This window comes from Neolamprologus multifasciatus, chromosome 7 (assembly GCF_963576455.1).
Source record: "Neolamprologus multifasciatus chromosome 7, fNeoMul1.2, whole genome shotgun sequence".
Taxonomy (NCBI): domain Eukaryota; kingdom Metazoa; phylum Chordata; class Actinopteri; order Cichliformes; family Cichlidae; genus Neolamprologus; species Neolamprologus multifasciatus.
Window position 1 is genome coordinate 16,131,593 of NC_140445.1, and position 27,510 is coordinate 16,159,102.

Below are 27,510 nucleotides of genomic sequence, written 5' to 3' on the forward strand. Positions count from 1 at the left end.
GTGAAATACGCCCAAAGACATTTCATTTGCCGCCAGTCGACTCAGAGGGAGCACCTCGAATCAAGCGCGAGGGTTTTTTAATTCGATGCACCAACGCTAGAAGCTCTTAAAAGAAACTGGCACCATGGAAATGTCTCGTTACCCGCCGCTCCAGCGGCGCGTGCTCATGGCCGCCGCTCAGCCTGCGCGCGCACACGCACCTGACGACCTCATACTGCAAGGGTAAGATTTGTGCCTATTTCAAAGGTCACATTCCGGCAGGTAGGACACTGCACTAACCCGTGTTTCAAAGTTAATGATAGTTTTCACATACTACAAACAGTGGGCTCGTTACTTTTCAGCTCACTCACAGGAGCACTTCAAAGAAGGGAAATTTGCAAGGCTAGCTAGATAAAACATTCAAATTCAGCATAGGCTAGCTGTACTGATAAGAGTTGCTTAGCAAAATTATCCATGTTGTTGATAAAAATCTATACAGGGTTAAAAGTGCCGTAAATCACAAGAGAGTGGTGTATTGATAACACAGAAGTCGTTTTGCGGATCTGTAGGATCACATAATTATATGTGTTATTGCACCGTGTGTGCTTAACTATCGTATAGAGTAAAACTTCAAATTGGTGGGTTTTGTTTTTCGTTTAAAATCACCAGAGTACATGCAAATACCGAATCACAGGCCTGTACAACTTACATACATTAAAAGAGTAATCTGGTAGATAGACCAGGTCCAACACCTTCTGACCTGGATGAAAAAATACGCTGTGTTTCATCAGTTTGGTGACTTTCTGAGCTCATTTCCATTAGTTGGGGGGGGGGGGGGGGTAGCCATTTGTTTTCATATAACAGGGTTGTAATGTTTAAAGTCTCAATAATAGGTTACATGATTTATAAGTATTGTTGATATAGATTTCCTTGGACTATTTTATTTTTTCAGCTTTAGCAGTTAATTAAAGGATGGGATTATTTTGTCCCTGCAACGAGCTGTTTGCGGAATGGGAAACAGCGTGATTCTTGCTTTGTGCAAAACAAAGAAAAAAATCTTTATTCCAACAAATGTATCGTTTCACAAAAGCAGTGGACGTATGTATGTGTGAGACAGAGCAGGAGGAGTGATCCCAGCACCCAAAATCTGCCTCCTTGTGATGGGTAAATTGCTTGAAGGGAGGGGCAGCGTGCCTCTCTCGGGTCTCTTTACCAACCAGTCGGCAGTCGATAGTTTATGAATGAAAAAGCTGAGTAGTCTACCTACTGACGTCACACACGAGTGAACCCCCCCCCCCCCCCCCCCCCCCCCCAGTGAAGGCAAGAGTGAGCTGCGGGACACCCAGCTGGAGGAGTGGGAGGAGGTCCTACCATCGCCCCCCATGCTCTCTGACAGTCCGAGCTCTAGGACAAACCTGAGTAGTGGCGGAGTTTTATCACTGGACTCTCCCCTCACTTGGCGGAATATAAGGAAACTAACTTTTATCAGACCTCCGGCTGTTTCTCTACTACCAGCAGTGTACGAGTGTGTGTGTGTGCTTTTTAATTTTTTTAAATTTTTTTGCGGGAGTCATCTTAGAGGAGCTGATTGTTTATTGCACGGTTTGTCATTATTCTTATGTATCCATGCGGGCGCCCGGGAGTTTGGCTCGTGTTTAATGGTGTGTCCGGCAGCCCGCTTGTTCTTTGATGTAGGACTCTTTGGTTTTTCTTTGTATTTATTTCCGATTCTCTCGTGAAACCATGCGTTTATCGTGACTCTGTGTGCGTGAGAATAGCGCGGAGGAGAGAGGGTCTCTTAGATTTTATGTACAGTGCCTGTAAAACAGCGCCCTCTCGCGGTGAATCTAAAAATGGTCCGATTGCTTTTTAATGTGTCAGTAGGCCAGGATTGATTATGTTTTGAAACACTTGCATGTGCATATACAAACATGGATTAAGTCTCTGGTGTTCCTGATGTACTTCCTGACACCCAAAAGACTTTAAAATAAAGCTGATAAAACTCCCATGTCCTAACCGACACTAACTTTTTGGACAAGTGTTTCCCCCTGTGGCGATCTTTCCCTGCCAGTGTAATGATGTTGAATCGTTAACACTTATCATCTTGAAAGTGGCTATCTACTGCACAGTGTCCTGCTCTCTGAAGTGATTTGTGAATGAATGCAGGGCTTTAGAAGTGCATGTCACATCTTCAGGCACAAAGCCAGCCAGAGATCAGAGAGACATGCAAACTGTCATCTGTGGCTTAGCGTCACCTCCAGGATAACTGAGGACTCTCCAGCAGGCTACGGTCCTGAAAACTGGTGATACCGCCTGGATGGATTTAATATGCTCTGAGAGATTTCCCAGGGGTTTAGTATCGGCTGTGTTAAAACATGCCTGTAGGCTTACATTAGGGCAGGAGCGGGTCCAAGCTGACTGTCATGCACTCTGACAGTCCTACTTGGGAAATGAGTGGCTCAGGCTTTCTTTTAATCCTCTACAGTATGTTATAATCTAATATGGTGTGAGGGTGGATGAACATATCTGTGAAATGAGAGTGCTCTGGCTTTTTTGTCTTTTACCCAGTGACCTCAGAGGCAGGGCAGGTGCAGGTCATCGATGCCTCTCTGTGTTCTTATTGGATGCATTCAAACATCTGCCCAGCAGCGAGATCTCCAATATCTTTCCAGAAGGCTTTTCTGTGTCATTGGGAATGTCAACTGGACATTTAGGGTTAGCGCAGAAATCCAAATGTACAGTGGGAGCAAATGATCTCTTTAGATGCATGTTAGGTCTTTATTGCTGTTTTCTCATTGCACCCTGTTTAATAACTTTTAGAAACATTCACTGAGGAAAAAACCCAACAGCAACAACTTTATTTGTGATATAAAATACAAATCAGGGATGTTAAAAGTTGAAAGTAAAAACTGAAAAGAGCTTTAAACGATCCATTTTGTAATTGAGATGTTTCCAGATGTAAAGTCTCTCATTTTTATTTGACACAATCGTGTGTCTCTGTTGCCCAGACCCATACTGCTCAGCTCAAGCTGCTCCCTGCCGTACAAATGTGACCACTTTCCAGTTTCAGCTAGTTTTTTTATTTGCTACTTAATGACTTCCGGGTTCAGTAATCTGCTGTTTCTCAGGCTTCCCCTTTACCTGTCCTCAGCGACCCCACTAATCATAAGTGACAGAGCTTCTCCAGACCCATTAACATTTTCTACACAGATTTAATGGGTGCTAATCCTTTTTTGAAAAGGAGTGTAGAGGCTCTGGTGTGGTCGCTTGTAGAAATCTGCTAATGCAGACATGACACAGCTGACACTGACACCAGAGTCCTTCCCTCTAGTGGTCCATGGCTTCAAAGGAAGTAGGATTTGCTCTGTGGCTGCAAAAGAATGAAATGTATTCCATTTAAGTTCCTTTATTTATCCCCTTGTTCGCATAATTATTTGTTCCGTTTTTTTGCTTTAACACATCCTCTCCCCATGCCCTCTCCTTATAGGTAGCTGGAGTGGTCCTCCTTGAAGGAAACGCATAGATATTCAGCGTGAGGAGACTTTGGATTCAATCCACATCCTTCCCCCCGTCACCCCTTCTTCATCCTCCTCTCCTCTTCCCTCCGACTGGCACAGAGAAGAGTCCAAGAGACCAGGCGAGGGAACGTGGGAAAGAGGAAGACGATGTACCAAATACTGCTGCTTTCCTCCTCCCTCTTCATCCTTCATGTGATGGCCACTCCCCAGTTCTTCGCTCACCACGGGTAATAGCTCACTTGATACTCTTCCTGTGTTTGTAATGGCCTGTCATTTAGTCAGTTGCTCTGTCCTGATTTCAGCTGCAGATCTCCCCTTTAGCTGTCATTCATACTGTGACATTCTCAGCCAATGTGAATGTATACAGATTGGTCAAATGACCTCAGTCTCTGTTCCAACTCTTAGATGCACATCAGTATGGGCAGGCTCATTTTGTCCTTTTCAGTTGATTTGTACACAGGCCAAAATTAACTGGAAGGTGAATGAAAGGTCAAGTGGCAACTTGGAGGTCGAAGATCAGCTCTTAACTCGGACACATTCAGGAGTGATTACATAGGTCATTCGGGAGCAGTTAGACTCCAATCTGGAGTTTTTCATGTGAATTGGGGACCACTTAGGGCTTAAATATCTCAAACTGTTTGAACTTGGGTCTGGAATGACTTAAAAGCTGTAAAAATGTCTCCATTTAAAAACCAGCTCAGATCTGGTGCAGCTGGAGCGCCTACAAATGTGCACTTCAGGTCAGTTTTTAACATCAAATCTCACGTCTGCCTTTCACAGGAGAAGGGTGTGCGGCAGAGACCTCGGTCACAGTGTTGTCACTACGACAGAGTCGTTCGTCCAGCCAGTGCACAAGCCCTACCTCACCCTGTGTCAGGGGCATCGCCTCTGCAGCACATACAAGTGAGACAAACTCTCTCAGCCCTCCATACACTGAATCAGCACAAAGACACAACAACTAAATCAGACATCTACAGCTTTTTGGGGGAGAAAAACCAGCCGAACTGCACGGTCAGTTTACATCGAGAGTCAGCCTTTATCTGAAGATGTTTAGTTTATTAAGGAGTAAACAGTGCTTGACATGTTTAGGAAGGGAAAGGGTTAGGAATACAATCATAAATAGATCTTGACTTCACACAAACACACACATATACACATACACGTGCATTTTTCACAGAACTGGGTCATGGTGGCACATATTTGGGTAGAATCTAAATATCGAATACTTTGTGTAACGACGGGAAATGAACTGCTTGCCCACAGAGACTGGTCGTGTTTATTTTGGACTCTATCTCCCTCCATACTTCTCTCTTTCCCTTTTTCTAGCTCTGACCCCCCCCCCCCCCCCCAACCCACCCCTACATTCTCCCCATTTTTTTCTCTTTAACTCCTCTTGCCACCAAAATGCAGCTTCACTTTAAAGTATTTGTAACTTGTGTGCTCATTATGTAGATGATTACAGCCCTAGAAAATAGTTCCTTGTTTTGTTTTAAGAAAGCACATCCCAAACTGGTTCCTTTAGCTTTCGGTTCATCACCCCCTGCAAGCTAAACATACCAAGCTCTCAGCAGGCTGCGGCAAAAGTTCTGATTTTCGATACGATCTCCAGCCCCTCTCTCATGTCTGACACACTCTTGGAAGTCAGTGGTCCGTGGTTCAGTATTCCACCAAATTACCATCCTCTCATCAGCATTCCTGCTGTGTGACAGATCATGGAAAAGGCCTCACAGGCTGAACCCCACACGCACACGCACAGACACACACACTTACAGATGAGAGTGATGACAGCATGAATAATTAGAAATGCCTAAATGCTGTGGGTGTCTGTACTTCGTCTCCGCAGGACTACGTACTTGGTGGCATACCGACAGGTGAACAGAGCAGCTTCTCCTTTGCATTTCTACCCAGATTGCTGCCCGGGCTGGAAGAGATTTTACTCTCACAACTGCAACCAAGGTATTTCAGTGGGATGTGATGAGTTTCAGGGTTGTTTACCTCATTTTCGTTCCCTGTGTAGCATCAAGCCTTAATAGAGAGTTTAGAAAAATGCCAATTTGTTTTCTTGTTGAGAGTTAGATAAAGAGCTCGATGCCACCTTTATATGTTTAAATGTAATATGAAGCTGTAGGCTACAGCTAGCTTAATGTAGCATAATAATTAGAATAATGAGGAAAGAGCTATATTAGCCCAGTTTAAAAAAAAATACTGGATCAGCAGAAATTCCAGGAAGTCAAAGGCCCTGTCCAAGCTCCAGTCTTGGAGGCAGTTAATATAAACAATGCAAATGACAAAACTGCAGTTCCTCAAATGTCCACTTTAGGCTTGCTTTTAAAACTCCACATAGATTCCCAAATTTAAATGTTCACATTTAGAGCAGAAATAAGCGTATTTACATCCCGCTACACTATTTATAACTGATTTCTTACTCTATTAGAAGTGTAAGGTTGGTAAGGCTTAAAGTTTGCATTATTTGGGGTGTGGCAACTTTTAGAGACAACTGTCATGGCTGCCTGCTAGGCTTCATCTCTGCATTTAAGCTCTTTAACTGCACAGCTCTGTGTTTATGCTGTTTTTGCCTTTTAGAGCATTTTATTGGATTTAAATAATAGCAAATAATATGGGAAGTCATTCTGTATGTTAAAAAGTCGCAGTTACCAACACAAATATAGAGTCGAGCAGATAGCTTGCTAGCAAGCTCTCTGCAGATGGAATGCAGCTACATTATTTTTGTACAATATTAACTGTGTTTTTTCTGAAGTTCTGAGGGGGTGTATTTTTTATTGTTTGTATTAATTTGCTTTGATTTATTATTTTGATTGCGATCTTTTTGTCTCTGTCTCAGCAAGAACATCTGTTTCATCTCAGTGAGAAAGTGAAACTGCATATTTCCTAGAACTTAGGTCACTTGTACAGATTAAAACAAACTACATTAAATGTGACAACAATTAAAATGTTAGAAAGCCAGGCTAGCATAAACCAACCCTTGCTAACTGTAATACCATGGATCCATATACAAGAGTGATCTCTTAACCAAATGATCGCTTCATAAATGTCTTTCACAGCTGTGTGCGGACAACCCTGTTTGAATGGCGGTACCTGTTTAAGACCCAACCAGTGTGCTTGTCCGTTAGGCTGGACGGGACACCAGTGCCAAACAGGTACATGTGCTCATACCATTTACCTGCAAAGCCACTCTCGGGTGTCTGCGTGTATATTCACAGTGGTCTTTCTTGCCTGTCAGATGTGGATGAGTGCAGTGAGCGGCAGCGGTGCACCCAGCAGTGCGTGAACACAGCTGGCAGCTATCGATGTGCATGCAGAGAGGGCTTCGCCCTTGCTGGAGACGGCCGTTCCTGTCAAAGCCTTCCTCCTCCATCTCCTCCTCCTGCCACTCCTACCTCCTCATCACAGAGCAGCCAGGCAACAGTGGGTGTGGGTCATCACACTGATGCAGGTAAATGAACAGGATTGGAGTGTGTCTAATTTTGTGTTACGCAGCAGCAAAGTGTCTGGACAGAAGAGAGGAACATGGCCAGCTTCGCGGTCCATTATTACTTTTGGTACGCGCTATGCCACTCTCAACTCGTACCGTGAGTAATAATGCACTGCGACTGGTGCCGACTCCAGACAGATGTCTTGCGGTCTGGCCCCGTGCGGCGAGACTGGGACCGATTGGGCTTTGATAATGACTCCTATGAGTCCTGTGAGCAAAGCAAACATCTGCCTCTAATAGAGCTCCCGTGCTAATACAGACATATTTTTATCCCACACACTCCATTAGCTCTCTTAAAAAAAGTTTAAATGTTATCTCCTACCAAGAAAAAGTCATTTTTTTCCCCGTGTGTGCTTACTGTATCTTAGCAACAACAGAAAAATACAACACCCCCCCTCCCTCTCCATGTCTAGAAATGTGGTCGTTGACCCGAGGATGTTCCTTTTAACTCCAATTCTGTGTCAACATTATTTGCTCTCTCAGAAATTTATGTAACATGAAAGTTTAAAGAAGACGTACCTCATCCTGATCTTTCAAACTTGGGGGATTTTTTTGTGAGTCACCACATTGTTAAAATCCAAAAGGAGAGAGCGTCTCCTGTACTTGCAGAAAAAGAAATATTTCTCTGTAAAGTGTGTGAGATTGCCAAATTTCTCAGGCTCTGCTCCAGACTCCCTTCTGTTTATCGAGTTTCACACTGAGCGAGTTTTCTCTGTTCAAAGGAAAGTGCTCGTCTCCGTGACTCGGCGTGATAGATCAGTGGAAGCATTGCTGAGTCTGTGAAAAGGACAGAAAAACACTCAGAGGAAAGGGAAATAAAAAGCCAATATGACAAATTTTTGTACTTTAAGAAAGCAATGTGTTCTGTGTCAGAGGCAAAAATAATTATTGCAATGTTTTTGTAAGACGTCTTTCCTCAGACAGTTTTCTGTTATTTGTGTTCATATGCACATATCAGAGTGATATTGCCAGGGGTGTTGGACTACATTTCTATGCTGCATTCTTTTCACCCTGTTCTTGGCCAACACTTGTGTTCTCATTCCAGCCACATCAACCCCGTCTGCTGGGGGCCATCGCCAGCTCCCCTCCCCTTTCTTCTCCTGAACCTCCACCTCTTCCTCACCCTGTTTCTCAACTTATTCTTGTCTCACTAATGGGCCACATCTGGCAGAGACTGAAGGCCTGCAGCAGACACATTCCCCTTCGAGTGGAGACAACCAGGCTTTTCCTCACAGTCAAATCACAGGAGGAATGAATGTTTGCCTGTATGTTTCTCATGATCTGTCTTTGAGCTTATGTACTGGCTTTTTGGGCCATTCCCCCCTCTGTGCCCTGCATTCCCCCTCTCTCTCAGCAGCCCTGCCGTCTTCTTCCTGGTTTATACTTTGGAGACATTGCAGTGCTCATGAATCATTCAAGGAGGGACTGAAGGGGGCTTCCTAGATGCTCCAAGGAATCCAATGCAATATATAGTCTGCATCATTCTCACGCATCATCACATCCATGCCCTTACCCCTCTCTCTGTTCTGCTCCTCATCAGTTTGTTTCTACAGATTCAGACTGAAGTCACCACGCTCTGATGAGTATGTCTGCATTTGTGTGGTTTTCTATAGATGGAAAGTTTGGCTTGGTGGAGAATGTGACAGAGGAGGTACAGAGCCTGAGGAACCGAGTTGAGCTCCTGGAAAAGGTACACAGAAAAACTCATGAACACGTGTTCAAACATATAAAAGCCACCTACTCTGATACCTCCCAGTCTGGCTCACCAGGAAAACCTCTGAGCCTTGTGTGTGATCTGACGTCTTAGCTGCTCTTTAATCCCCCAACCAAAGATTTTTAGATATGCCAGACCTGCACAGTGGCTTTTTAAAACTTTCACGAGTTTACTAAAATCCTTCTCATGTTAAACAATTATAAAGAGCAAATGGATGCATATAAAATAACCATGTGTAATGGTCCTCTTGTGGAGCATTTTTCTCTTTTCCCTAACTTCCTCTCATCTCTCTGTTAAGAAGCTGCAGTTGGTGCTGACGCCCTTCAGCAGCTTATTCCCACTGTCATTGGATGAGGGCCTGTCGGAGAAAACCACCTTGCTATCCCACTCTTTCCAGCAGCTAGATCGCATCGACTCCCTCAGCGAGCAGATCGGCTTTCTGGAGGAGCGCCTTGGCACATGTGAGTGACCACAGACTGACACTTTTTATTGTTCAAAAGTTAAAAGCCAGTATTTTGTTGAACTCCATGGGAACTTGGTTTCCTGGGAAAGTAGGATCTGTAACAAAAAAAAGTCAAATTAAAGACAAGAGGCCACACAAAATCTCAAATGTAATAGAATTCACAATCCAATCCATCAATATAATACAATCTTGTGCCTCTAATGTAATAACCTTTGATTATGATGTAATACAGTAAACTGTACAAGCTAAAAATGACACATTTGCTCTTAAAGTTTAACCTAATTTAGCACAGCTGAAGCTCATGGACAGCCATGTTAGACAAACTACGTTGCAGAAATGTTACTATAATTAATCACAAGTTGTGTATTGGTTATGCAGCAAATGCAGTTTATCCAACTATCATAAAAAAATACAAACAGTGGCTCTAAAGGAGTAACCAGGGGTTAAATTCAGTTTTAGTATATATCACCAAATCACAACAACAGTCACCAAAAGGTAAAAACGTAACAATGATACAGAGAAAATCTGCTGTGAGCAAGCACATGGAAAAAGTGGGAAGGAAAACCTCGCTTTTAACAGGAAGAAACCTCCAACAGAACCAGGAGCAGCAAGGAGCAGCTGTTTGCCACAGCTGGTTGGGAGGGAGACGGGATATAAAAGACAATAAGGAATTTTTGGAGAATGGTGTTCTGTTGAAGAGCTGCTGAAACAGCGTTAGCCGTGCGGCAGACATGCCGCTTTTTATTTAAACACTCCAGTCTCTGCTGTGCTCACTAAGAAACACTTTCTTGCTACTGTGCAGCCACACGAGCCCACATCCCATTCGGCTTAACAACCTGCGCCGTCATGCTGGTATTTTAAAGTAGATGAAGAATAAATAGCATACAAGATGAAGACAACCAAGTCTTCTATCGAATTTAACTTGTTTTTAACCAGAATACGTTCATCAACAGTGTAAATGTTGAATCATATAAACAAACTTTGATTGCATTTTAATAATAGCTACTTTGGGAATCCAAACACTTAAATAAAAGCATTTGAAACCAACCTATTTTCTATTCTTTGAAAAGGTCTTTTTTTAAGTATTGTTCTTTTAATGGAAATCCTGACGGATAGCGCCCAGTGCTTTCAATCATATTTCAAAATCCACAGTTATAAACATACCTGTGGTAAGTCTTTTCATCTTCTTCCCTGCAGGTTCATGTCAGGAGAATTAGCCTCTGAACAGGGCCACCATTGTTCCAGTAAAGTTACCGTCCACGCAAACCTGCCAGACTGGACGTGCCAAGACTGCTGGCATTTGCAGCAAAGAGATGGCAGACGTCAGAAAGCGCCTTGGTCCTCGTTATGCCGTGACGTAATCGCCTCGGAAATCATTTGAGATTTTTACTATTCCTGATAGATTCATTTACTTTTCTCATTGAATCACTGTCACGTTGTTGATTTTCTAACAGTACCTGTGGTAGGAGGCAGTTTCACTATTACACCACCCCAGGAACGTCTAAATTAAACTCCCCTGTTAGGGTCAGAGGTCAAACTTGCTACTTAGTTTCCATTTGTTTTTCACCAGTGCAGCTTTGTCCCAAAGTGACCTGGGGCATCTGTATTTATGTATTTAAATTATGATTACTTGTAGGTCTGTCTCAGTGCTCCAATAGACATTTATAACTAGTTTTGTAACATTTTGTAATAAAACTTCCTAATCAAAAACACGACTTACTGATTAATGTGTGCAGATATGCGAGCTTGTCTACAATGCTGATGGAAGAGTGCAATTACAAACCTGCTGACCTCATGTGTGTACAGGAAATACTGCAGTGGTAAAAGTATTCAGATACCAATCAAAGCACACCAAGAAAAATGGGATTTTGAAAAAATATATATCTACAGTCCACATTATGAGAAATGATGCTTTACAGTTTTGTACAATGATTGTTTTCTGTAGATAAATGGGATCATTGCTTTAGAATCAGAAAATCATTCTAGAAAAGTCATAATTCCCTAAAAGTACATCAATGCAATGTCTTTTCCCCCCTTTTTGCTCCATGAAATTAAAATGTTTTCGGTCTCAGAACACTTTTTGTGCATCACAGTGCAGCATGTCTGCAAACATGCAGTCAAATGTCGCAGAGTTAATGTGGAATATTAATATGAAGTAGCAGAAAGTGAAAATAGAAACAAAGTACCTCCAGGTCGTTATGCCCCAACTTTAAGGCGGAGCGTAGTTTGCTGCAACTGTACGAAGCTTATGTATGGATCTGGTCTGATGGTGTGCGGTGAACTTTGAGAACTTCTAGAAACAGCTGGAACAAACTAAGTTCTGTCGTGCCTCAGATTAAAGCCATTACTGCCGAGTCTCATACAGTAAGTACCTTTTCCACTGTTGATTTTAAAATGAGTCCCAGAGGAGGGCAAGACAGGCATTTCAGTACACGACCAATTAAGAAAAAACAAAAAGAATTTATTTGCTTAATGTTATGCAAGGCATTCACATTTACCCAGAATATGTGAAATCAAGAACACTACATTAAATATTAACCAGATACTTGTAATGGGCATCTATACCATGTGTGCATATGTACACACATACAATAAAGGGCCACACGTGCACGCACACACACACACACACACACACACACACACGGCTCTGCAGGATGTCAGCTCTGTTTCTCATATCCATCTAAATTACACTTTAATAGCTTTGGTGAGAACAAACTTTTTTTCGCCCACAAGAACTCAGCATGAAAAGTGCTTTAAGAATACTTTGAATATTTTCCAATATCTTACATATTAGTTTGTAAACAACGGCCCTATGGGGGGACAAAAGATTTAAAAAAAAAAAAAAAAAAAAAAAAAGGGAAGAAATTAAACAGGCAGGACTGTTGCAGAGCCTGTTAGCCAAAGCTAACAAATCACAATCTGTTGTACAAAACACCCCCAACACACACAATGAACGGAATAAATGGATAGCACGCTCCATTAAATAAATGTATATGGTATAGATCGTTTTTGGAAAGAAACCGATTTGGTAGAGTGCTTTTTGAACATTCAAAACACCTGCTGCAAAGGTAAAAACTGGTCTTAGACAGCCCCCACCCCCCCAAAAACAAAACGAATTTAATTTTTTTTTTTTTTAAGTCATAAAATAATAGGAATAATAATAATAATAATAATAGAGAACAGGTTGGTGAGTTATTCATAGTGATTAATAGTAAGGGCTAATGATCCAAACTGGCTTTGGAACTTGTCTGAAATCCGACTCTCACATGTCACCAAAGCAGGGCTCACTAAAAGTAAGTGCACTCAACTACGAACAGCAACGCACGTAGCAGGGCATACTACCAAAGTATCCATAAATCCATTCACATGAGCTCCTCAGGAGGTCAGTGCGCACAACAAGGTTAGACTAAGCCTAATGCCTTGTGCTCAGCCCAATAAATCACCTACATTTGATGCCAAGTACATGCAAGGCAACGTCACACTTTTATTAAAGAAAGCAAAAGTCATTTTTTTCAAAAATTGTAATTAGTAACAAACAACTGTCCTGAATGCTGTGGTACATTCTCAGATTGTGTTTGATGGGCAGAATTAAGGATTTTTGTGGCTGTACTCTGAGCGAAGAGAAACTAAGACCTGGGTGTAAACGAAAGCGGTTCAGTCAGTGGTCCGAAGACATTTTCAGTACAAATCATACAACAAATCCATATCGAGCAAAACTCACCCAACGATGCCAACAATCAAAATTCAGGCCACTTTTTCCTGTTTAAATAATCTAATAGTTTCCAGTGAGGTTAAATAATCAGAACATCATAACTAAATATAATAACTTATTCTCATAGGGTTAAAAAAACAAAAAAAAACAAAAACAGGGCTTCCCATCACACCCAATCAACATAACATATCTTCAGTCATTAGATCCTTGAGTTTGTTAGTACTTTGGGATTCCTTGATTTAATCCTAATAGATGAACAATACTAGAGATCTAAATCATCTCATAGGTTTCCTCCTCTTGTTTATGGCAAGAACTGCCTTAAATAATTTCAGTGGGTCACCAGTTAAGTAAACCATAAGGAGATAGTAATAAAACAAAACAAAAAAAACCCAACCAACCAAACAAAAATAAACCACCCCATGCACATTGGAAACCTCCCAAAACATCTTTGTCATGGCACAGCAGGTAGCTCGCACTTTGGAACAGTAGTAACGTTGAAACAGTTGGACATTGCACTTAAAGAATTCACTTCTTTTGACACTTTGTATATGAGTAGGAGCATAAAGGTGATCCTGAAAAAAACAAAACAACGACAACAAAGCAAGAGTGTGAAATTAGAGTTTGAGTTTAGAGCACTGCTGGAGGACACTTGCTGCTCAATGCTGCAGACCGGTTGCTTCAATTCATTTTTGGAGAGAGAGACAAACTGGAAGAATGTACAGGTATACACCAACATACGACACTGAGAACTGATCAGTTCACTTAAGTCCATAAATCCAGTACAGATGGGTGCTGTTGTTATACACGGTATCTTGCATTCCTTGCCTTCTGACATCATGAAACGTGTCATGGAGCTATTGGTCATTGGGTTGATGAGCCAATGTGGATACAGAGTTCAATCTAGAGCGACAGAGCTATAGAAAGTCGTGGGTGTCCTTTCCTTCCACACGCTCCACACTTTGTGGAGACCCGCACTCATTTTTGTCTTTGGGCAAAAGACTGGAATGCATATAGGGGAGAAACAGAAAAGAACTAAAAGCGAAGAAAGGAGATGGGGTACTTTGATTTTGTGTATGTCTGTTTAAGCATCCGAAGAGAACTAAAACCAAGGCAGCATGAGAGGAAAACATAAATATCTACTGACATTTATGATCAGAAACCCCCCCGCAAAGTTTATCTGCTGAACAGAAGGCAAAACGAACAAAAGCAGGTGAAGATAAAAGGCCAAAGAAAAGTAGAAAACAGCAATAAAGTAAGACAATAAGAAAGCTGAGATTTCCAAAGCAAGGATGAAAGGTGGACAGAGCCATCCAAAAGGCATGCATGAACAACACACACCCAGACCGTTCGGCTCGCCGTCCGTCACTCCGCTCACAAAGTGCAGAGCAGCTGCTGCTGCTGGGACAGTGAGGGTCAGGACTGACTGTGCTGTGTGCTCAGGCCAGAGGTGGACCGGACCAGGCGTCAACTAGACATGAAGAGCTTTCGTCACAAAAAGACTTGTGTCACATTGTTTCCTGGCCAGGCGGTGGGACAACCTGGGGCGGAGAGTGGGGGGGTCTCAGGGAGGGGTGGATCTCAGACATGGGGCTGAAAAAACAGGGGGCGGGTGGAAGATCAATGTTCAGTGCCTTACGGGCCCGTTGCTCCGGGTTATGGAGTCAGAGATGTCCAGGAAGGCAGTGCGCATCAGGTCAAAGGATTTGTCAGACAGGGATGACACATCGTCTGAAGTCATCCCCTTTGTCTCAATCTTTGGAAGGATCTTCAATCTGATGATTCCTGCAGGGGCAAAAAAAACCCAAAAACTTTAGAGTCAGGAGTCTCGGGGAACATCAAGCTGTTGTTTTCATGTTATTGTCATTTGACCCAACACAAAGTAAAAAGTTGAGGACAGTTACCTGATTTGAACTGCTTTTCTTTCCGTAGGTAGAAGTTGCTGTAGGAGGAGAAAACGACAGGTATGATGGGTACCTGGAAGAAGAAAAAAACAAAGGAAAAAATAAGAAAAGAGACAGAAAAGAAGCCCTAAAAGGAAATGCTTTCCAAACCAATCAAAAAAAGGCCAAAATGCCCGATTAAACCAGCAGCACATTTCTTCAAACACACACAAACTCAGCATGACACAAGCATTCTCCATCTCCTCCACTCCTGCTAATAGAGGCCGAGTTGCTGTCTCAAGGCCCCGAATGGCCCATCTGCAGGGCTGACTGAGCCAAACGCGGCTCCCCCTGGGGGCTGTCCTGTTTCCACTCAATCTGGCCGGCCGGGTACGAATGAAAAGGCTGGCCTAACTCAGCAGAAGCAAATGCAGAGAGAGAAACAGTCTCAAGTGTGTAAAAAAGAAGAAGAAAAAAGCCATCAGGGAAAGGTGAAACAGACTGTATTCAACACATTTCAAATGGAGTTACTCCAGCACTTCAAATGCAAACAACGTGCTTTTGTTAACATCCACTAAACACTGTCTGGAAAATGCGTTAGCAAGCGCTCTAAAGTGTAAGAACCTCTTACCAAAATATTAATGTGTTTTCTAACGAGGAGCAGCAGGACTTTATTTTTGCAGACTCTGGTGCACATCTGAACCCGACTGATATTGATCTTCAGCTGCAAGTTACAAAATCTGGGTTCACACATGCACACACCGTTGTAGCTTCATGGCTAGGTCTCATTCGAGAGTGTTTTTCTTTTTGCGTATGTGTAATTTATCCCACCTGTCTGACCCCGAGTGTTGCTATGAAAATATGAATTAACTGGAGAACAGAGACCTCCCACCTGCATGCACGCAGAGATAAAGCCCATAAATTTGCACAGCTGAGCTGCAGCCATTCTGAACTGGAGGTCATGTTCAATTATGATTTCATAATTTAGTCTTGCCCCACATAAGTCTGCTAGCTCCCCCACGTGTCTGGAATCAGCCCCCTCACTATTGGGAACCCTAAGCTGGCAGAAGCTTCCTGAAATACCAACAGAATCATCACAGCCTGTCAGGGTTAAGAGAATAAACAGGATGTTTACATGTATGGATGAAGCAAAAAGCTAGGAGAGCTCTAACACTCCCTCCCTCTACGTACAAGGTAAAATTTAAGACCTTTAAAGCAAATAAACAAACCTACTTGTGCCTGCACTGCCAGATGGAAAGCACCCTTTTTGAAGGGCAGCAGGTCGCCATTTTGGTTACGGGTTCCCTCTGGAAATACCCACAGACGAATCTGTGAAAGTCATAAGACAAGGTTGATTTAATCAGCTCACATTCTCCAACAAAGACTACAACAGAACCTTAAGATCAAGATGTTTCTTGTCTTAACTGGAGGCAGGTTACCTGGTCGTCCAACATGGTTTTGGCGGCATCAGCCATCACGCTTTTGGCATCGCTCGTCTTCTTGCGGTTGATGAAGACGATCCCGCCCAGCCAGCAAATGAGGCCCACTGTACCGGCATAGATCAGCTCCTTCTTAGCAATTGTGGTGCAGCGGTCTGGTAGGATCTCCATCAAGCCTGAGAGATAAAACAGGAGACTTAACCTTCAGGATCATGAAACTTTTAGAACCATCACAGCTACTGTATGTACGTAGTGGGGTTATTTTGGTTTTGGCAAAGAAACAACAGCTCATTTCCAAGATGTCTTTGTGCAGTGTATGAGAGACAACTCTAGTACAAACAGGGCTTGGCTGTACTTCCATGTAATACCACTTTGAACCACAAGATGGTGCAGTAAGTCCAATCTGCTGTGTCCAAAATGAGATATACCAGATGTTAGCTCAATACTTGTTCATGAGTTCATGATTCTATCACACTCACCTGACTTATTTTGGCAGCTAGAAGAACACAGAGACGGCAGTTTTTCAAAATTAAACATATTTCAAACATCCATAAAAAAATAAAAATGTAATGCTATACTACAACCTAGTGAAACGGTGACACCTTGTGGTGACAGTTTTTACAAAAACTACTTTTAAAATTAAAATATAAAAATAATAAATTAAAATAAAAAGTTAAAGACATTGCAGTTAAGCGCACAGCTTTCTACTAGCAACTGCTTTGTAGCTTCAAAGTCTGCTAATATGACAAGTTACAGAGAGTCAATAAGAACTTGTACTATAATAAATTGTCTTCCTTTCAGTCATTAAATAATACCCCAAATGCAATGCACTTATACCATAGAGACTTTAAAAATATGCCCTCTCAAAGCAGAGAGAATCCACCTCCACGAAGAGCTGGATATGAACCCTGATAAGTGGTCAGAATGGGATATTTGTAGCACTGCTACATGTCTGAAGTGGCGCTTTCTTAGAAGGGGATAACACCCAAACTGAAATCACATGTTTCTGCCTTTTGACTGGAGCTCATTCAGAGAAGGATCAGTGACCAGATGAACACATCCATGCTTTGGCCTATTTGTCTTATCTCTATAAGATGTTACTCTGAAAACAGCAGGTGAGCAGATGCGTTTAAACCGAGCTGAAAAAGCAGCTCAGAAAGGTGAAGACACTAATATAACATCTGCTCTAGGATCAGCATCTCCTAATGGCTGGGGTGAAGCAGTCGGCATGGCAACTTGGACGCCAAACAAACCGCATGCTGAGTTTTGTCAGTGCTAATTAGACGCCTAGCTCTCCTCCTGCTATCACTACCCTGGCCTTGAGCCTACCCTCATCACTCACCGGTGCTGAAAAACCCTCTCCCCCACACACTGATGGAGAGAAATCGTCCCTCAACACTCAGATTTAGAACAGGGAAGAATGAGATACTGTTAAAAGACATCTCAACTATCAACAATACAAGCTGAAGAAAATAAATAAAAGAGGAATCGAACCCTTTCTACAACATGCTTTTGTTTCCGACCAGTGTGTAGCTCAGACAGGGTTCTGTGAGGCCAACATTTTATTGATACAGTAAGTGATCAGTATGTAAAGAATGTTTAAAAACCCATACCAATGTAACAGGTTCTTTCTGTGGCTGTGCTTTGTATTATTCAGCTTGCTGAGAAGCAAACAGCACGTGATCCTGTATCAACAGAGGTTGTGAAAACTGTTCTGTTCTGACAAGCACTGTGTACCAACACATAGCTGGAATGCAGTAATCTAACAATTAGCCTAGTTTTAACATGCCTACTGGCTGTCTGACAAACCAGAAAAGGTGCCCGTTGCTTAAGTAGGTGGGAGTGTAAAGTGAGATAAACCTGGAAGGCCATAACATTTGGTTCCAGTAAGTTGTGAGTAGCCTGTGCAGACTTTCCCTTAATGAACTGAGCTATAAAGCTGTAGATGGTGGCACAGCTAAAGTCTTGCTCCACTGTTTGCTGGCTGATAAGAACTAAACGGTGACAGGATGAGACCAGATCACAGTCTGGCTCCATCACGGCTGCCGCAGACAATCCTGCAGTCTGATCACAAAGTGTTTTCGCATGGCATAACCCACAATGTAGCTGTTATTATTTACATATTCCCCAGTTCCTGTTTGCATACAAAGGAACAAGCGTTAAAATTGGAGTACGGCTCAGAAATAGTAGCTACTTAGATCCAGAAAAAAGGAATTGTTATGTATAACACAACACAGATGGCACAACACAGAAGAGCGACCTCCACAGGATAAGATTCAGCTGTCCATCTGCATCTTAAGGATAAAGGACACTCTTTCGAGGATGCCAATGTTCACATTTTGGACAGAGAGGACAGATGGTTTGAAAGAGGAGTGAAAGAAGCCATCTATGTCCACTGTGAGCGACCATCTTTGAACAGAGGCGGTGGTTTACGACACCAACTCTCTGCCATCTATAATCCAGTTTTGAGATCCCTTCCCAGACGCCTTAACGCCCACTCACACCCTGGGCCATCTGACCTCAGGAATTCGCATGATAAGGTGGGGCCAGGTTTCACAATGAAATCACCCGAAACTCTGGCTGATTGGGACCCACACCCAGTTCCACACCTTGGCTCAGGCGATTAGAGGATCATCAGGGGGTCCTTTTGTCCCTCTGTGGGGGGACACTCCCACTAGGGTTATATCTGGGACTCTCCACCATTTGACCTTAGAACTGAAGAAGCCTCTTGGATGAGAGGTGAAACGTCTTCAAGTAACTTAAAGAAGTCCAGACGCTTTTCTTTGCAAGCTCCTTTGACTACGATGACCTGGATGACTGAGAACCTTCACAGACATGTTATGTATAACCATCGTGACACAGAATAATGATAGTAGTATATGACTTTCAAAAGGAGAGACCAAGGATAAAGGTTGACACAAAAACAAGTTGCATCTGGTACTACATCTGCAGGAACTGAGCCAACTGCAAACATCTGTACCAGTTAGCTGGTTGCTTTTGTGCTTTCACACAGGCTTGAGTTTAGCTATCACTACATGCTGACCAGAATACAGGTGACATGAACTCTTCTGATATTCAAGATTCGTTCTTGTATTATTTAATATGTATATTTTGTGGTTTTGCCAGCGGTTTGCATGAAGATGCCAACTTGTCTGTAGATACCGGGGAATAGGGGTGGGTTTTTATTATCGATTTATCGATTAAAATCAATTCTGGCTTGGATAACGTAAAATCGATTCATTAAAATCCTGAATCGATTTTTTAATATAAATTTATTTTGCCCGAAATGCCAGAATCTCTGGTGAAATCTCACAAAATTTCAACAACCACCAAACAGCTAAGACAGTAAATGAGAGCAGGAACACGGATTCTGCACAAAGACTTAAACACACAGCGCGACCCGCAGATCAGAATCAGTTAGATGTTGCCTTTCTCACAGTCGGGCTGAAAGCCGACAGCTCGCTGATTCTGATCTGTCGGCGGTCCGCGCTTTGTGTTCACGCCCTTTATGCGCCGATTCTAAAGCTGTTAGTTTGATGTCTCTCCAAACAATATTGACCGAACCAGCAGCAAAAGAAGATCCAAACTACGCTTCACATAAACAACGTCATGAATTCACTCTTTTGCTTCTACCACGATGCACAGCTCTCTCCCTCTCTCTCTCTGTACTGTTTTCTGCATTATTCGCTTGCTTGTTACGCACAAGTCTACCGTTGTTTACAGCGCTGTCGGCCGACGTTTTTTTTTTCCGTTTTATATACTTCTGAATAGAAAACCTAATTTCTGCCGTTCAATACTGAACAAATTTAAACTTTTTAAAATTATACAAAACGCTTAGCCGTGTCTCTAATAAAACCGCTGTAACTTCAGAGGTAATGTTCATATGTTGATTAATGGTTTTCTTTCGTTTTTGATGTACTGCAGAATATTTTTATAAAATCCCAGGCCAGGAAAATCACCTTCATGTTTTTCTGTGTTTTATCCTCAGCTACTTTGACACAAAGGCATCTGCTGTGATGCTCACACCTTTGATAAAGTCTTGCGTGTGTCAGCTTCCTTTTTATAGATACAAAAATATGTAAATGTACTGATCTGAATTATAATATTTCTGACTGTCAAAATTTCCCAGATTCAAATCGGAGTGAATCGAATCGAATCGAATCGAATTAAATCGAATCGTGGATCGAATCGATTCGGGACCTTGTGAATCGGAATTGAATCGATTCTAGAAATCAGTGACGATACCCAGCCCTACCGGGGAACTAACCACAGACAGGTAGTAAAACTTGAAGAAGAGCGATAAACTGGAGCTGCAAAATGCCTCCAAAGTAAAAGTTGGGCCACTGAACACATTTCCAAAAGCACAACATTTTCCTATTTTCAGTTTGTGTTTACAATTCAAATTTTCTTAACTGCTTGGTGATTAGTTGGCAACTGTTTGCAGACAAGTTGGCATCTTCCATCTTACAAAATGTACAGGTGACGAGAGTAATCTGCTAGTGACCAGCGCAATCACAGTAATCCTATACCTCTTTGTGTTCAATTTCACCAAGACACAAAAGTGCCCTCCTTAAGCCAGTAGGCAAATACATTTTTAGCCCTATTGGGTCCCTGATTGGTCTCTCGGCCTGTGTGATTGGAGCAGACATTAAATTAGCCATCAGCCGATGAGGCTCGATATCAGCTTTTCCTTTCCTACTTTAGGTCATGAGGTAGAGATTTGTCACATGTATATTAAGGTGGGATTTAAAAATTCCCATGGTTGGAGCTTAACGGTACAATTCTTCCATCTGGGACTCATGCATCTACTGCAGAGGAATGCTGCTCCTCCAACTAAAATGTTCAGGACCGCATGCATCATATCTGGTATCAAGTTGCTCAGGATGAACTGGACTCACTGTAAAACAACTCTTCCCTGGTGAGGATTCTCTCTTTTTCCTACTCTTGGTTTGTTTTCTTGAGTCTGTAGGGCTTAAAAGCACAAAAACTACAGCTGAGACAAATCTGCCGTCCGCATGACTGCCTTGCTTTACTCCTCCTCTCAGATTAAAAGTCGGTGTATAGTGAGAAACAGACGAGACAGGCTGTCACTGCTAAACTTTCAACGCATGTTTCAATCTGATGTTTATAAATATTTATAAGTAGAGAGTTGAATGTGTTTCAAATAACCTTTAAGTGTGTCATCAAACAGGCCTACCTGATGACAGAGCAGTAAAGACATCCTGCATGGGTGCAAATGCCCCAAGCAGGATCCTAGCAATTCCCAGCAAGCTGGACCTTTACTGCACACCCTTCTCTTTATCCACATGTCTTTCTATCTGCTTCACCAATTATATTTTTTGCTAAAATGCCAAAAGAAATTGATTGTATGACTGTATTTGAAGGCATTTAAATCAATATCAAAAATGTCTGTCTTCAGAGAAGCACTAAAAGACTCACCCAAAACATCCAGGGAGCTCTGGTGGTTCGAGATGACGACATAGGGACCCTCGGTCTGCAGATGCTCCCAACCGCTCACTTCAAATCGAAGACCCAGCAAATACTTGACGTGTCGAACCATGAAACGGATGATCCTGAGAGAGGGAATGGTTAAATACAGTGAGTATGTACTGGTTACTTATGATGCCAGTGTATTGCATATTACTAACGAAAGCACTGTGAAAGGTAGAAACTAGGGCTGCACGATTTTGCATAAAATGAGAATCACGATTTTTTGGCTTAGAATTGAGATCACGATTCTCTCACGATTTTCTTTTCCAATATAAATATTTATTGCACTTATTAACTGCACATCAACTTCGTAACAGTTGAGACTGAACATAAAAACAATAAATAAACATAAAAACAACAAATGTCTCATGTTTTGTGGTTGCCGCAAAATGTTGTACTGCTTGAAATTCCGTCTCCACCGTTGCTCGACACTGCGTGTATAGAGCAGGTAGAGCAACAATAGAAAAATAGTTGCGGGTTTGTCTAGGGTGTTGATCATTTTCCTAAATCCCTCGTTTTGCACAATGTTGATGGGGGCCATATTTTTGGTCAGGTGATAAGTAATAGCCTCCGTAATTTCTTTGTGCCTGCGGAAGTTTGACGTGTATAGGGAAGCGCTTTATAAGGTTCCCGTTATTGATGTTTGGGTGGTTGACCGGGACGGATTTTCTCCTGTCACTTTCTGGTCATCCCTGACGTGCTCTCCGTTGTTTTTTCCCTGCCGATTTTAGCATCACACGGCACAGCTTCTGTATCACGTGGTATAAGGCTCCGCCCTTGTCATTTGTTGAGCAGGAAGAGTGAGCGCTTGTTTTCATGCAGATTACGTCCCGGATCAAAATGCGGTACAGTCGTGGTCGTCGTCTTTTAATTAATTAATTTTTTTAAAATCGTCATTTGGAAATGAGATCGCACATGAATATGAATCGAGATCGCGATTTTCTAACGATTAATCGTGCAGCCCTAGTAGAAACAAAAGCGGAATGTGTCAGGCAATATAATCACAACTATCTTTAAACACATAGGCTAAATTAATCATGTTCAACACCCCTTTAAGCATTGTTTCTTTTCCTGGTTGGGGAAATAATTACTTTCACCAAGTATAACGCTCCAGTAACCATTGAGAAAGAAATGTTCATCCACCTGCCTCATGACAAACATTACATAAAAGAACACACAGGCTTTGATTAGTCAAAGTAAATGCACATTTTTATTTATCTGAACATTTAATTTTTTTATCTCGTTGCAAGATAGTCACTATCTGTCTTACTCTGATAGGCAGGTAGTGAACAGTTCGTTTATCAGAGCTAGTCTGCTGACAACAACAAAAACAGCCGTCTTTTGACCTTACAATAACTTACAAAACTATAACTCAAAACTAAAACTCCAAGTATCAAAAAAAGTAATCTGTTTGCAGTTAGGGTTAAAAGAAAAAAAATGTTACAAGGAAATTTTACTAGAAACTGTCAGGGCATTCATGACCTGAGGTTTGCTGATGCAATGAGGCAATGGACAAGGAAAAAAGGGAAGAAGAAGAAAAAAATTAAACAGAAACAAGGGTTTTGTGGGCTGCACTGTGCATGATTACTCAAGTTCAATAATGGCGTGATTACTGTAGCTGTTTGTTAGTCAGCATGTGCTTGTTTATAAATGTGATTTGATGATCTAACAAAACCATTTTTTAAAAAGCTTTTCTTTCCCCCTTGCAACTATTAAAAGCCTGAAACTGTCTGATCCACCAGATGAGATCTATTGGGACTTGTGAAGCTTAACCTTTGTAGACACAAACATGATAACAGCTCTGACCTCTGTTAAGACAAATCCAAGGTGCCTGCTGGCTTGGCTTGGAAAACTTTCAGTGTGATTCTTAACAACCATGATGAGCTCAGGCAGAGTTCACACATCATGCAAATGCTACTTTACATTTGCAGCTAAACAATCATACTCTCATAACATTCTCCATGCTAAACTGTACCACTAATTTTGGATAGCAAACTAGCTGCGTGACACACTAAAACTGGCTTCTGTCAATAATCTGAAGGAAATTTCTCCGAAAAAGAGCAGAGGCACTACCAATCCAGCCTCAGGAAGAGGCTATACATAATACTATACATAATACTTACAGAAGAGACCTTGCTCATCCCTGAATCATATTCCCTCTGTTTGCTGTCACAAAAACTATCCTCCTTGTAACATGGGGTAGTTTTCTTGCTAAACCAGCTATTACAGGAACCGAACTCATCTTCAACTCTGCTTTCATTCAAGCTCAGTTTCATGACTGTACACAAAATGTGTCAATGGACTAAAACATCTACCCAACTACTTAAAACCATCTTTGAGCAAGTTTCAGCCATAACGTGCATCTGATGCCACACATACTCATTAAAACTACACCACTAATACTAATAATGTGCCATGAAGGAGCAGCTTTAAGGATTTAGGCACATCCCAACTCAATACTGCCAACTCGAAAGCAGGAGTGTCAAACATAAGGCTCAGGGCCTAGAATTGGTCCGGCAAAGACTGCAGTTCGGTTTGCTAGAGGGCTTTGGAAAATATGAAGGGCCAAAATTTTTGAACTTTTAACTGTATTATTTATTTTTTTATATATAAATTTCACACCCTTTTCTGCTGACAAAGGCCTCACATGCATAGTCTTTTAAGAATTTTATAGTGATTCTACTCTACTACAAGTAATACCTAACAGACAAGCAAAACACTTTAAAAATTAAATAAAATAATTTATAATGGGAACTACCAGACTATTCTTTTTTTGAATATACACTGGACCTAGTTTCTTACTAAAATACAGCAAAAAAGTGTCTTGAACCACACTTCATGTCTTTATATTTTGGTAGGAAATATAGGACATAAGTACTGTATTTACTGAAATGTGCAAGCATGCATGCAACTACAACATAAGAGGAAAAAAACTGAGTTTGCTCAATTCTAACAAGCTGCAAAGTTAATATTTGGTATGACCAGCTTTATTCTTCAACACAGCCTAAACTCTCTTAGACAATCTTTCTTTACCATTTCAACAATTTAAAATTGGTTCTTGGATAAGTTATAATGTCTGGACATAACAGGTGCCCTTTTTTATGTTTTAAGCGACCTTCAGGCAGAACCATTACTCAACCACTTCTTAATAAAAATGCAACACAGTCCGGCTCCATATAAGCAAAATATAAAGTAGTAAGTGGTGGTACGCTATTTCTCAGAACTATCTTCTGATGACTGTAGTAGACTTTGTTTCCACTTGTGCTTGACTGGTAATGGACAGGAAAAATCTTGTTAACCTTTAAACTAGAGTAGTCTTTTGGTTATCTTACAACATAGTGGTGCAGTGATAACACATTCGGTCTGAAGTAAAAGCCACAGGTTATGCAACGATATAGTGTTGCAGCAACTCTATGTTCAAGGGTAATGAGTGACCGCTGTTGAATTATATTTTATGATCAGTCCACTAAGCATTTACTTTGGTTCACTTCATTATCTGCAACCCTGAGAGTGCAATCAAATTTGAACAAGAGGATAAATCACATGCAATGTGGCCACTCCAAAGGTCAGCCTGACCTGTTTTGCCAAAATGTAAAACTGCCAATCTTGTTGAGTTTACTCATAAGTTTAAGGTCAGTAGGTTGTACAAAGGACAGGCATCTAATCACAGTCTCAGGGTGACAGAGCTAACAATTACTTCCATCAGAAATACTATGGCAAAAAAACTGGTTGTTTTCAATACAGTATGTTAAGTGGCAATATTACTCCTTTACCAAAAAGACAGGGCCACCATTACACAGCACAGAACATGAGCTCATGCAATTGTGAGTGAGAAAACTAAACCCCTGTCCTTTATCTGTTGTCATGAGATCCTACCTAATAACTAACCCATACCCAGAAGTAGCCATTCACATAAGTGACGGATAAAACAGTTTCAATTAAACGTAAATTAATGGATGTGTTTCAAGAAATGAAAGCACAACACAACAGCTGTAACTTGATGCTTTACAGATGTTATTGACTGAGCGAACTCATGGATACCTGCTGTGGCCTACAGGTTTAATTCAGAGGTAAAGTGACTGGAAAGCAAGTCTTCAGGCTTTGGTGTAACAGTAAATTTAGGTGACAGAACCCGCTGAATTACAGTGCTCTCTCTTCCAGTCCTGTCTGCCATGTAAAATATCCATCCAAAAAGTCTATTCATTCATCTAAGGTCTGACCTCAGTTCGGTCACTTTGTCACAGACAATCGGTCCAGATAACCTCTGCACTGATAGAACGGTACACTGGTGCAACATGACACCACTGGCACAGCTAACATGACTGTGACACTGTTATTCCTGGAGCACTGAGGCAGTAAGGTCTGCTGTTGTAACCGACATTGCTGCTGTCAGCAGTTCAGGGCCAAGTGAGGTTGCATTGAGGATGGGTCTCATAACTATTCAGTAACCCAGCTCCAATCAGGGGAAAGTGCCATCTGGCATCCGTCTCTTCAGGGTAATTACTGAAATGCAGTCATTTGTGTGCAGCAAGCCATCACCACTGACTAGATTTAACCAACCACACAACAACACCCCCTACAACGTGAACACCAACACTGAAGATGTGTTACATTCCTACAGTAAGGATCAGTTTTGGTGACTGATTTTGGTGTCAGGTGTAAAATAACGCCTTTGTAAAATGTTTAACATTCTGCCCCCAACACAGATGTAAACTGAGGCAGATAGGACAGAGATATAAAGTTAAATCAGCACTACTAGTAACTATGGATTCAATAAATGAGTCACTCCTTTATACACACACACACACACACACAGATTTAAAAAGACAGGACAAATTGAGCGGATACAGTGCTAGGTTACACGTTCAGAGGGCACAAGTTAGTGGACACTTGTATGGGTTGGGATTCTAAGAAAGTGCCTGCAGAAAATACATTGAAAATATCCGTCATCTAAAGATATTATTGCTTTTCTTGCGTTAAGATTTACCAAACATTAACCCAGCATGAACGCAACGTCACATTAGCGCCCTGATTTTTAGCTAATGTCCACACGCCGCTACTGCCAATGTGTCAAGCGAGCTAATAGTAGCATATGAATGATAAAGAAAAATGCAATAGGGATTTCTTCATTTTCTGCTTATTTCTTTCTTTCAAATTTCACAGTTTGGTAGGAAACACCTCCTGCGCCACATTGCTGTAACGCCAACTTAACTCCTCGCAACAATGAGGCCGTTATTGTTTCTGCTGAGATTAAAAACCCAAATGCTTCAATATAAACAACCACGGTTGCTAGCCAGCTAACGAGCTAGCGAGGGCTAGCTGTCAGACGGCGCCGCGAGCGACATTTCTGCAAAACTCACCTCATGTTTTCAATGTCTCTGCCTCCGCTCTTTAGTATGCACAGAGGTATACCGATGAGGGCCAAGACCATCATCCAGGCCACGTAAAAGAACTTTTTGAAATAAAAAACAAACGTGCTGCTGGTGCACATCAGGAGCGGAATAATCATGAGCAGCAGCAGCGGTATCATCCACAGCACATCCATAGCGAAACCGCCGCAGAAACTAGCAGCAGCACTGACTCACGCGGTGTGTTTCTGGATGAGGAAGCCGCTAACGGTCTCAGCCAGCTACGGTGCAAGGGACGGAGGGACGGACCGCAACCCCGACAAACATTTACACAGTGAAGTATTCCCTCAGGAAACCACGGCAGCGGCTGCGCTTCACTCTGGCCCGACAAAATGAACATGAAGCGCTGCTCATCTGTTGCTAAATGGTATCATGAGGTGGAGTCAAATCGTCATCGGTTGTGAGTTTTTCTAT

At 41.9% G+C, this 27,510-nt stretch overlaps 2 protein-coding genes across 4 annotated transcripts; one reads left to right on the forward strand and one right to left on the reverse strand.

The window, feature by feature from the left end:
* egfl7 (EGF-like-domain, multiple 7) lies at nt 1–12,283 on the forward strand. 3 transcript variants are annotated; one of them, XM_085167121.1, is made up of 9 exons: nt 1–1,581; nt 3,467–3,724; nt 4,278–4,400; nt 5,341–5,453; nt 6,560–6,655; nt 6,739–6,951; nt 8,604–8,680; nt 9,003–9,165; nt 10,365–12,283. In XM_085167121.1, exons 2-9 carry the CDS (start codon nt 3,645–3,647, stop codon nt 10,382–10,384), a joined length of 885 nt encoding a protein of 294 aa, XP_085023247.1. In that variant the 5' UTR covers nt 1–1,581; nt 3,467–3,644; the 3' UTR covers nt 10,385–12,283. The 3 variants fall into 3 exon arrangements, with proteins under 3 accessions (XP_085023247.1, XP_085023246.1, XP_085023248.1); XM_085167120.1 differs by having other exon boundaries at nt 1–222; XM_085167122.1 differs by lacking the exon at nt 4,278–4,400 and having other exon boundaries at nt 1–222.
* On the reverse strand, nt 10,241–27,510 carry agpat2 (1-acylglycerol-3-phosphate O-acyltransferase 2 (lysophosphatidic acid acyltransferase, beta)). Its single transcript, XM_085167123.1, has 6 exons — nt 27,049–27,510; nt 21,638–21,771; nt 16,199–16,374; nt 15,993–16,088; nt 14,781–14,853; nt 10,241–14,661 (listed from the first exon to the last, which is right to left on the reverse strand). Exons 1-6 carry the CDS (start codon nt 27,231–27,233, stop codon nt 14,504–14,506), a joined length of 822 nt encoding a protein of 273 aa, XP_085023249.1. The 5' UTR covers nt 27,234–27,510; the 3' UTR covers nt 10,241–14,503.

Excerpts from the sequence above, each read along its gene's own strand:
- agpat2 (XM_085167123.1), bottom strand. The coding sequence starts at position 27,233 with ATGGATGTGCTGTGGATGATACCGCTGCTGCTGCTCATGATTATTCCG. Across the intron at positions 21,772-27,048 it reads AGAGACATTGAAAACATGAG|GATCATCCGTTTCATGGTTC; the intron begins GTGAGTTTTGCA and ends TCCCTCTCTCAG. Across the intron at positions 14,854-15,992 it reads ATCTGGCAGTGCAGGCACAA|GTACCCATCATACCTGTCGT; the intron begins GTAGGTTTGTTT and ends TTCTTCTTCCAG.
- egfl7 (XM_085167121.1), top strand. The coding sequence starts at position 3,645 with ATGTACCAAATACTGCTGCTTTCCTCCTCCCTCTTCATCCTTCATGTG. Across the intron at positions 5,454-6,559 it reads CTCTCACAACTGCAACCAAG|CTGTGTGCGGACAACCCTGT; the intron begins GTATTTCAGTGG and ends TGTCTTTCACAG. Across the intron at positions 6,656-6,738 it reads GGGACACCAGTGCCAAACAG|ATGTGGATGAGTGCAGTGAG; the intron begins GTACATGTGCTC and ends CTTGCCTGTCAG.